Here is an 11,711-nt window from a genome sequence, read left to right as displayed (position 1 = left end):
TTTATGTGGTGTTGTTTTATTGGTTCTCAGTAGTAATTCGTAACTTAAGAAATGGATCTGTTGTGGGTTTTTTCCTATTGTTTTCCTCTGTGAAAAGGTTTGCTGTACCTTAAATGTTTTCTCCAAGAACTGACATAGTAATAGGTATTGTGGATAAATTACTGTAGGCAAGAAAACTGTATGGGTAAAAGATGTTCACAGCTAACTTTATTTAATGCCTTAATTGATTTGTTTTTCTTCACTGCAATAAGACATGGCAGTTATTTTATTTACATTCACGCATTCTGCTTGAACACAGATTTATCTTTATTATTTATATACAACGAACAATATTTTCTTCATTAACTTTCCTTTTCTAAAGACCATCTGAAATACCTTAACTATAATAAATACTATTTTCTTCTGAAAAAGGCAATAAAAAGCTTAATTTGTATGATGTAAGAAACTTGGTTCTTTTCCTGTAGGTTAAGTCAGATGCCATTCCATGTGTTTGAGGTCCTCAGTTTATAGCCAACAACAGGTTTAACATAAATAATTTAGTGCTGTCCTGGTACTTGCTGACAAAATTAAGCTCAAAGCTCTTATTGTTTCCATACAGAAGTTTTCTGAAACAGCGTCCATTTCTAAAATGCGCCAAAACCATCAAGTGTGGAAGAAAAATAAACTATTCAGCAGTGAGACTAACAGGTCGTTTATTTCACATCCTCTTGAGGAGATCAGTTTCTTCTCCTGGAACAGGATGCAGGTTCATGACATGAAAATCTCACTGTTGGGAAAGAGGTTTTTGTATCTGCCAAAAGCAGAACTGCCGATTATCACCTTCACCCTGGCCGTGCCGTCTTCAGGCAAGACCTCTACTTCCTGAACTGTTGCTTCTTTATAGAGCCAGCTGTAAATGTGAAAGCATATTAGCATCTTAAAGCTATGACACATGGCACAAAATGTGATTCTTGGTCTAGTTTCGAAGGTTCCTATCTAGGTAACGCTTTAAAAGATGAAGTGTTTCACTTCACTTCTCTAATGGGGCTAATTTTTGTCAATAGGTCACAAAACATTGATAATTATCTGTTATTCTTAACAGAGGTAGCAGATTAAAATCAGTGTAATATGATCTGAAAACTTTCAGACATGAATGATTAAGTGTTTCATACTTCTCCAAGTCCTTCACATGATTTAAAATTATTTACCTTAGCTGAGGTCCCTCTAAGTTGATGTTAACTGTTAGAATCTTCTTCCCTGTTGCTGTCAGTATTTTTTTCTCTATTTCTTGTTTCAGTTCTTCTAAACCATGCCCATGCAGAGCAGAAACAGCTAAAGCATTTTCTTCAGCAGGTTTATACCTGAAAGAAAATGAATTGCTAGCACATTTGTTCATGAAGATTAGGTTGTGAAAATATTCCAAGCACGGACAATTTAACTGAGTAACTCTGTACTGACACCTTCTACAGAGGCCACTTCTTGTATGACTCAAGTGATTTCTTTTGTAATTAAAAGATAATGAATTCTTTTTCAGACCATAGTTACATATGTAAAAGACTGAGAAACACTATTAAATATATTCTGAAGTTGGGATCTCTTTTCTACACTAAGAATGAAAAAGATTCTGGAACATAAGAAATGTTTAAGTACACTTAGCATCTCCTGCTTACCTTTCTGTCAAATCCACTTTGTTATGAACTTCTACCATTGAGTCCAGTAAATGGCTAGGAAGATTGAGATTCCTCAGAACTGACAGAACGGTGGCTTTCTGGAGGATGGTTTCTGGATGAGTAATATCCCTCACATGAACTATCAGATCCTAGCAAAGATCAATAAACAATACCATTTACCAGGTTGTAGAGACTGTATACCATTTTTTGCATTGCTAATTACTGTAAAATACTTTCCTATCCATTTGGTAATACACTGGCAGATTAGCACTGTAAAATTAACTACTAAAACAGTATTAAGCTACTGCTTCTTAGACCATGATGGAAGAAAATCTGCAGCAGCTTAGCCTTACACCTCTAGTGAGTACAAATTGCCTCCCACAAACCTGAAGCAAATGTTGTCAATCAAGCTAGTCACAGAATCAGATTTCAAATAATAACTGATCCATTTTGTTCAAAGCCAAGGCTTTGTAACAGTAAGGCTTCAAAACCACTGGAGATTAAAAAGAATGGTCTCTGAAAAAAGCTTTCAGAAGAGTAATGGCTGCAAAACTGTTTCAAAAACAGAGGGGAAAAAACCTCCCCGTTACTTGTAATTCTATTTTTACATTCAAAATATAGAATACTACCCTTATGCTTAGCTCTCAGGATACTAATACTGATGCCGCACTAAAAAGCTTTATACAAAATGTACCAGGTTCAAGTATATATATAATGTTTGCCATAATAAAAACCAAGCAACCAAACTCAACATTTGCATTCAAATAGTTTCATCATCTTTGCTCGAGACATTGCTTTATACTTCTGAAAAATAATTAGAAGTAAATGACAAACAGGATGGTTTCAGCGAGGTTTTGAAAGCCCTGCTATTACATGGTTAATTCTAATCTTTAGCAGCATTCTGGCATCTAGCTACCACTAAATTTCATTACCTTTCATAATACAGGGTTTTTGTTTAAATATCTGTGTGTATGTATGCAGCTTTACACTTTGTTATAGCACAGGAAAACAAACTTTAATGAGAAAATAATTGCTAAAGTACATTTATATTTATTATATGCTGCCTGCATCACATCACAATCACCCACTTGTAGACTACAAGCAACCTTAAGTTAAAACTAGGTAATTTCAGATGCTTTAATTCATTTTTAACTCCCAGGAAAGTTAGCCTTGACTCACTTGGATGCACTGTTCAGATATTTTATCAGAAAAATCTGGTTTATCTGGTTTAAGTATCATGGAGATGGACACATATACTCCAAATAAGCCCCTTCTGAAATCCCTTTGTAGTTGTATGTTTTACATAAGTAAAGCATCAGAAAATTAATTTATTTTAAGATATTTACATCATTATCTCAGGAGTTTACTTTAGTCAGTCAGATACTTTGCTAAGAACAGCATTTCAATTAACTTCCCCTGTTTTGAAGGTTTGAGGATTATCTAAAATGAAATTATTTGATTTCCCAATTTTTATAGTTGATGACTTACTGAGTAAGCCACTTCTTCTAGTGTAGCTGAAAATGACTCAACCAGATTATGTGGAAGATCAGTCAGAAACCCAATGGTGTCAACATAAATAACTGGCATATGTGAGGGCAAATAGCCAGCATGGGCTGTAATATCCAGAGTGGCAAACAGCTGATCTCTGGGTTGAAGTCCTGCTTCCCCAGTCAAGGCTTTGATCAAAGTAGTTTTTCCTAATTAAATAAAAAAGAACAGTATTTTAATGGCTTGTTCCAAGTAAAATTTAATTTGCAAGGCTCGGGTGAAATGTATAATGTAACATATGTTTTTACACCTGAGTTGTTTAATTGTAGCTTGTCATCAGTTATCTATATGATGTTAGGAAATCCAAAGACAGTCTTACATTTTATAACCTGGAATTGGGTTTAAGGTCACATATGTTTAATCACATACTGGTATGTACAGCTGTGCTGTGAAATCACAAGATGATCAAAGACTCATTTGACCTCATTTGATCTACCTACATCTCTCACCTGAAGAGCACTGCCATGACAGCATTGGGAAGCATGCACTTACACACTCCTCGGTGCTTCTGTTGTCAAATGAAATAATTTACTTGCTAAATAAAAAAAATAAAGATAAGTGCTAATAATATATACCTTATTAGGCCGAGGCCTTTATTGGACATTTCCTCATGAACATAATAATAGAGACATTTATTTGACTCAATGAATACTTCATATAATTAGTCATTAAAGTGCTCAGTATATAGCCTAAATAAAGTATTTCAATTATGTGTATGCCAAACTGTTTTATATCTATCTATATCTATATCTATACCTATACCTATGCCTATATCATCTATCTTCAGTTGGAAAAGTATGGAAGTATGACATTTAAGAAAAACATACAGTATAATCCAAATCTTTGAGTGCAAGATAGTTTTGTTTTTTAAAGAAGCTGAGTGAGAAAATGAAATTGTCTTAAGATAATCCAACCTGAAAAAAGTTTCTAGTCCAATATCTCTTTATGCCTTGACTAAGAATTCACTTGTGTAAGCTAAAAAACCACACCACACCAAAAAAAGCAGAAAAAAACCTCTTTAGCTTTATTTAGCTTCTCCTAGGAACACATCTCAGAGTGCTACACATAATCCATGAAAAGCTACAGTGCTCCTTAAGCAGGTTTCTCAGATCAATAGCCAACTCTTAATTATCTTCCTACGCCTCAAGTCTTCATGGTGATCTAAACACCCGTGTACTTTTCTGTGCCCATTCTGATCAAGTAGTAGAGATTCATATAAAGGGACAATAACAGTGCAGTCTTTAGCACTGTATATAAAATCTTTCTGGCACAATAGGTGCTAGGCATTTCTCCAAAACATGTCTTGGAGACTGAAAAAACCAAGCAGCTTAATTTGCTTTCCTAACTACATCCTAACTGAAAAATATTCATTACACAATTAAAAAAAACTAATTAAAATACGAAGCCTATACACACACAAATGAGAATCTGGCCAGAGTTTCTAATTAAAAACTAGACAATATAAACTCTTTTGTGTGATGATTTCAGGAGGTTTTGCTTACCACAGTTGGTATAGCCCATTACTGAGACCATTGGGAACTCGCATTTTCTGCGCTGAGTTCTAAGTAAAGCCCTTTTTCTCCTTAGTTTCTCCAGGGCATTCCTGATTTTAAGTTCCCTTTCTTTTAAGACACGATTCTGTGTTTCTAGAAATGTTTCACCTGAAAAATACAAATGAGTAATTGGCAGAACAGCTTACAAGAGAAACTGTATAGCAAGTGATGCATTTGGAAATCAAGTGAGCTAGCACTAGGGCTAGTGAGGTTAAAAATAAGCCACTAAAACTATGTATTCTTGCCTAAAAAAGTGAATAAGTAATTATGAAACATATGCTAACCACTCTAAAATATCCATGTGCACTTATGAAAAATCCCTGTGGCAAGCAAATAGTTTATCCTTCACCAGTTACTGACCAAAAAACTTGACCAGCACAGACCCAAACCTTATTATTTAACTTACTTTCTGATAGATTTTTGTACATTTGTTTAATTAGACACAGAACACTGTTTTTCCTCCTGACCTCCTCCAAATAAAATAAGAAGCAACTAAATTTGTTTAAAAGCCATGGAGAAAAAAAATCCGCTAAATCATGAGATTATTTAGACTTTACCTGAGCCCATGATGTATCTTGAACCTCCTCTCTGCTGATCTCTCTGAGACACCTCGTTTTTCAGATTTGACCTGGCAGCAGAGTAACAGTTACTTGGATGCAATTTTTTAAAATCCAGTTATACCAAAATACCTAAAAATTGTGAAGCAGTAGTGTTATTCTTATAGTACAAATAAAACCACTAAATGACTGAGTTGTAAATAAAACCTGCTCATGGCAAGAAGCCTGGAGAAAAAAAAAAAAACAAATTAATTTTTCTGGCTCAACTGTAGCTTGAAAAAGCCTACAACTCTCTTGGTAAATTGTAATTGCTATTCTGAAATTTCAAAGAGCCAACTATACCTCAAAAACATCCACATAACTCACACCAACTGCCATGCACACATTTCTATGCCACAGAATGCAGAAATATGAAAAATTTAAATACAAATTATTCTTCCTTGTTTATAGCTTTCTTTATTACACTCAACAATTTTATATATGGGATATACATATCCAATTCCTACATATTCTTGCAATCCATCTTGTGTCTTAGAAAGAACCGGGACCTTTTCATGAAAAATACATTTTGTAAGATTATTGAACACATTCTGGTTTTGCCTGTCAGCACTGCAGAAGCTTAAAATAATGGCATTCTAGTAAATAATTCTGTGCTCTAATCAATCATTGAACACCCGATGTATTTTTTCTTTACAGTAAATGTTGCTGGCTTTTGTTACTGTAAAGAAATATTCACTAAACCACGTAGATATGTGATGTGCACAGCCCAGGTACCTGAGAAGTGGAATTTCAGCCAGTGCTACCTGCAGTTTTGCTTCTTTCGTCCGCGCATTGCAGCGAAAAATGTGAAGCACCACGGTGTATCTGTCAAAGACTGGCACGCCCCAGGCACCTTCTAGCTCTTTCTTTAGCCATGCAAGACAAAATAATCGACATGTCTTCTGTCCCCCACAGTATCTCTAGATCAATTCCTACACAGTAAGTGCAGTTAGTTAGCTGATGGACTCAGAGGAAGTCAGGATTCCACTGCAATGGATGGGCAATCATTATGAGCATGCAAAGCCAAAATTTGGTTGACCAGACAGAGAGGAGTTAAAGTGAATTTAGAGAGTAAAACTTTATGTCTAGGCCCATCAAATTCAGTGAGAATCCTTCCACTGCCCTTTATGGATTCTTGCAACAAGTCTTACAGCATATCTCAGAATCAAGAACGTCAGTAGTTAAATCCTTGTAAAAAATAATTATGAAATAGTGGAATGGGAATGGCTAGGGATAACATAGGAAAATAAAAAAGATTACTAAAACTTGTAAACAAATAGAGAGGAATGCAGGAAAATTATTTCAATGAAACAATTAATAAACCCAACCAACCCAAACCCCTCATCCTTGCTCTAATTCAGCAAAAGACACTTAAAATATGCAGCAGTTTCCTTATGCCATCTCTAAAATCCAGAATGCTTGTATACATGTTCTCAAATACTTGCCCGAATCAGCCCTGTTTAATTTTGTCTTAAGATCTATATTCGTCAAAAGAAAACATTTTTTAACAAATCTAGTACTGAAAGAATTCAACTGTAAAATAAACAGTTTTCCTAAAAACTAGGAAATTGAAGTGAAACATTTTCAACTTCCCTTTCATCAACAAATGGAAGCATTTGAATAACCATCTGTTAGAGATATTTGTCACCACTTCATTTTATAATCAGGGAAAGCATTTGAAACCACCAGCAAAGCATTAATGTTTGCTTGTAAAGTTTGCATACACTTTACACCCTGCATGATGCTGCACATACTAAAAACCCAAAAAAGTTTTTATTTTAGTTTGCCCATGAATATCTGTAGTTCATGTACCAATTGTTTTACTGCCAGTGTTAAAATACTGAAGTATGCTGCACCCCTCAATGCTTCTTTTTAAGGGCTAGGAATGAAAGTTTAAGTATTTGAAACATTCAACTATAAGCTTGCTCTGAATTTACACCTCATATTCAAAATACAATTCAGCATCCACAGCATAGGGAAAAAAAATGCTATCTATTATAAATATAGAAACTTGAGCACATAGCTAATCCAAAATATTGAATTTCTTCCTAACAAAATCTTTGTTAACACCCTAATTTTGTAAAAAAGACCTTGAGTAACGTTTTCAACATTTTAAAAAGGGCTAGTGTCAAATGTGGGAGCAGAGTCTATAATAAATTTTAGTAAGCTGCTGGAAAATTTCACGCACATGCTGGAAACATATATCAACTGGACAAATGCAATAGGTATTAAGATTCTTTTCAATAAAACTCAGTCCTGGTGCTTCATATATTAACATTTGTAAATTCAGAATCTTAACCAACCCCTTTTCCTAACATCAACAGCTTCCAAACAACAGTGATGCAAAGAATATGATTTGATATTATGCTTAATTACCTTTGTTAGTGAAGATATTCTTTCCACATTCAAGAAGACAGCTGTCACATGGGGCAATTTTTTAATCTTTTCTAAAAAATGGATAATGATTGCAAAATACAGTGTTAAATGTCAATTCTCTTTTTAAAATGCCCAGACTATAAACCATTTTGCACTGAGCAGAATGCTCATAAAACATCAAATGGCACCATAGTCTTTGTTCATAGAGCATACTTTAGTACTGTGCCAAGAACAGCATCAGTTTCACTTAGGTCAATCACATAAAGTTACAGACTAAGTTAACTCACACATTTTCAGTGACCAGGGGTTATGTCTATTCTGCATTGCTTTTGTAACCTTAAAAATTCTTTCAAGTTTGCCTGGAAACCTGCATGATGGATAAACAAAATTCTCCCTCTCTTCAGCTTCCACACCTATCCTTGAACAGTTTGTCTGCAAAAGTCTTTCATTTAGAGAGATGCAGTGCTGAAAGATCTCAGTCCTTACCTGTCAAAACCTGAAAGTTTCCTTTGCCAAAAACAAACTTCTTGTTGGGATTTTTTGTAGGAATAATTATTTTATCTAAAACAGTCCAGTTCTGAAGAGTATCTACAAGAGCAACGGCTTCAGCAATCTGTAATTCAGCTTCAGGAACATAACAATAACAGAAAAAAGAAAAGAATATTACAATGTAACATCAGAACTCTGCTCAGATCTCCAATAACTACAGTACTTCTTTTAACCTCTAGCACAAGGAGGAAAGTGTCTTACCTCTAATCAGAGTAATTGAACAGTTTGATGCAATTTTATCACACAAAGCATCTTTCTGACAGTATAAATTATTTCTGTGGCTGTTGGCTTAGGAGAATTTTTAATTGTATTGTCAGGAAAGAGATCACAAAGCTTTCTTCTTCAACAAGTGAAATTAATAACTAGCTGGAAAATCTATTATTTCAGATGAGCACAAAACCACACAATTAACACTTTGGTGTTTTGCAGCAATAATTTGGGAATTACTAACACAGCATATCCTGCTGCTAACTTCACAGCCACTTAAAGGACCTAAACTGGTTTGTGACTTGCTTTGTGACTTGCTAAAACCAGTAGATTTGAATCCTGTATTCTAGTTCATCAATTACTTTTGAGTTTTTACCATCTACACTGCAAAGCAATGAGTTTTGAGGACTTTGTGAAATCACAAAGGCTACAGAAGAATATCAGATCAGCAACTCTAGTCTTGATACGCCAAACTTTTCCTTTTCATAACACATTTGTAAAGTTTCCCTAGACAGCAAAATAAAATTTATATACTAAATAGGTTACATTGATCCAAGAGGTAACATAATTTTAAAGATAATCATGATCCACTTTTTCCTCATATTGCACTTTTTGTAAAATACACAGATTTCCTATTGGATCTGTGGTGCTTCAAAAATCATTCCAAAACATTAGTTCAGGTTTCAGGCTCTAAGGAGGGCCTAAATAAATGGAGAAGGACTGCTATTCTTCTGTATGTTTGGACAGAAAGGTGTCTTTATATTTTACCTACTTTTCAGTTGTAAAATTACGTCACTTACATCAATTCTGCAAAGGTTAAAAGCTTTATTCTGCAATGTGAGAATTTGTTAGAATTAGCAGCACTAATAAAACTAAACATGATTTAGGCTCATCACATAATAAATTGGAATAAAATAATAAGTATAAACAAAGTGTCCCTTGCCATCTTGTCAGAAGAACACTGACAGGCGCAAGAAGTGGGCCCATGGAAGAGTAGTGAGGGTGAACAAGTGCAAGGTCCTGCATCTGGGTCAGGACAAGCTCCCAGGATACTGGTACAGCCTGGAGGATGGACAGACCACAGCAGCCCTGCTGAGAAGGACTTGGGGGCGTTGGTGGAGGAGAAACTGGACACGATCCAGCACTGTGCTCGCAGCCCAGAGAGCCAAACATGTCCTGGGCTGCATCCAAAGCAAAGCAGGGAAGGGAGGGGATTCTGTCCCTCTGCTCTGCTCTGGTGACCCCACCTGCAGGGCTGCACCCAGCTCTGGGGTCCCAGCACAAGGTAGTCATGGACCTGTTGGAGCAGGTCCAGAGGAGTGCCACAGAGATGACCAGACAGGTGGAACCTCTCCTATGAGAAAAGTCTGGGAGAGTTGGTGCTGTCCAGCTTGGAGAAGGTTCCTGGAAAGACTTTTTTACAGCCTTTTAGTAGGTAAAATGTGTTTATAAGAAAGATGGGGATAGACTTTTTAGCAGGACCTGTTGCAATAAAATGGGGCAGTGGTTTTAAACCAAGAGATTCGATTTAGATTTGATATAAAGAAGGAGTTTTCTACAATAAGAGTGGTGAAACACTGGAATAGACTGCCCAGAGAGGTGGAGGTCCTGTAAACATTCCCTGTGAATATTCAGCCCAGATTAGACAGGGCTCTGAACAGGCTCCAGTGGAAAATGTCCTGTATCATTACAGGGGTCAGACGAGATGACCTTCAGAGGTTTCCTCCAACCCAAACCCTTCTGTGATTCTATACATAAAAAGCTAACTTACAAGATGCTTTAATCCCTTACATTGCAACCTTCTAATTAGAGAAATGTTCAAAGAGAAGCATCAAGTTCATAACATATTTTAATTGTGTGTGATTAATGCTTATACATTAGCTAGTTATGATTTCTGAGAGAAACCTAATAGTAGTCCTAAAAAAAAGTCCTTACAGAGCAATTATTGGTGCTTCACTAGGTAACTGCATAAAAGCATTTAAGTGCCCGAGAGGATTTATTCAGGACTTGATCTTCAGTGCACTCTCTTCTTCGGACAGGAGGGTATTGCTGCTCTGCAGCCAACTTCTGGGCAGCCCTAAGGCCAAAGGACTCCAGCCCACCTGGGCAGGCAGCAGGGCTGAGGACAATTAACGCTGTGCTAATAAGGGGGACACCCGACTGCTTCCTGACCAACCTGACCAAAATACAGTCAGCGTGGTTTGCAAGTCAAAGCACAGGCCTGCCAGCACTCACTAACGGTTCGTTTTTTAAAAAGTTGTCAAAGAAGGAGAGAACGACCGAGACCTTCCATCCAAGCTTGTCCTTGGCAAGCCACAGGTCGCGGTTTCACCGCTGTGACACGGGGCCACTTCACGCTAGCGGCACAGCCACAGAATCAATTGGGCTGGAAAAGACCTCTGAGACCACCGACTCCAACCAACCTGTGACCGGACACCAGCATGTCAATAGCCCACGGCACTCAGTGCTGCCGCCAGTCTTTTCTCACACACGCCCAGGCACAGAGACTCCACCGCCTCCCTGGGCAGTCCATCCGACCCCCCGGTGTACGGCTCCCTGCGAGCCCGCCCGCCCCCGCAGCCCCGCACCCGTGGTGAGCGGCGACTTCTGCGGGCCCCACTTCACCGCAGGGTGCACGACGGCAACGCGCTGGGCGCCGGGCCCCGGGGCCAGCGGAGACGGGGCCAGCAGCTCCTCCAGGGCCGCCTCATCCTCCTCCTCTTCTTCTTCTTCTTTTTCTACATCCCCGCCGGGGCCCGCCGCTCCATTCCAGGGCGCTCCGCCGCCCGTGCCCGGCGGGCGCAGGGGGGCCTGGAGCGGGGCGGAGGCGCTGAGCGGGCGGGCGGGCAGCGGGCGGCACCGGGGCGCGCCCAGAGCCGCCGCCGCCGCCCGCCGGCAGCGTAGGAGCAGCGACCACGAGAGGCGGCTGGGCCCCATCGGCACCGCCGGGCCCGGGGCGGCGGGCAGGGACCGTCAGCGGCCGCGTCTTTCCGGCCGCTGCGGAAGCGCCGCCGCCGCCCATGTGACAGCGCTGCCCGCCCCTGCCGGGCCCAGCGGCCGCCGTGATTGACGCCGGGCCGGGGCCGGCCGCGCTGGGCAGCGCCAGGGAGGGACTGCACGGTTGTCGGTAGGTTTCATTTCTTTCTGTTTCATCCTTCTCTGCAGCCGGGCGGGGGATGGAGCGGGGGCTGTTTCTGGGCTGGTTTGCGTGGAATTAAGTCTCTTTGTGTGCC

The 11,711-nt window shown here is 38.9% G+C and overlaps 2 protein-coding genes across 2 annotated transcripts in view; one reads left to right on the top strand and one right to left on the bottom strand.

Moving 5' to 3' along the window:
- Positions 1–179: 179 nt before the first annotated feature.
- GTPBP6 (GTP binding protein 6 (putative)) lies at positions 180–11,445 on the bottom strand. The gene is made up of 10 exons (XM_059466502.1): positions 11,067–11,445; positions 8,209–8,346; positions 7,723–7,793; positions 6,082–6,212; positions 5,308–5,378; positions 4,700–4,858; positions 3,138–3,346; positions 1,650–1,798; positions 1,188–1,340; positions 180–889 (listed from the first exon to the last, which is right to left on the bottom strand). Exons 1-10 carry the CDS (start codon positions 11,413–11,415, stop codon positions 748–750), a joined length of 1,572 nt encoding a protein of 523 aa, XP_059322485.1. The 5' UTR covers positions 11,416–11,445; the 3' UTR covers positions 180–747.
- LOC132069980 (cohesin subunit SA-2-like) overlaps positions 11,293–11,711 on the top strand; it is a 59,256-nt gene continuing 58,837 nt past the window's right edge. Inside the window, exon 1 of the mRNA XM_059466499.1 lies at positions 11,293–11,605. The gene's annotated coding sequence lies outside the window, so the exon portion shown is untranslated. The remainder of the gene's footprint in view (positions 11,606–11,711) is intronic.

This window comes from Ammospiza nelsoni, chromosome 2, assembly GCF_027579445.1.
Source record: "Ammospiza nelsoni isolate bAmmNel1 chromosome 2, bAmmNel1.pri, whole genome shotgun sequence".
Lineage (NCBI taxonomy): Eukaryota > Metazoa > Chordata > Aves > Passeriformes > Passerellidae > Ammospiza > Ammospiza nelsoni.
The sequence above is the reverse complement of the archived record's forward strand: the minus strand, read 5'-3'. Positions and strand labels throughout refer to the sequence as shown.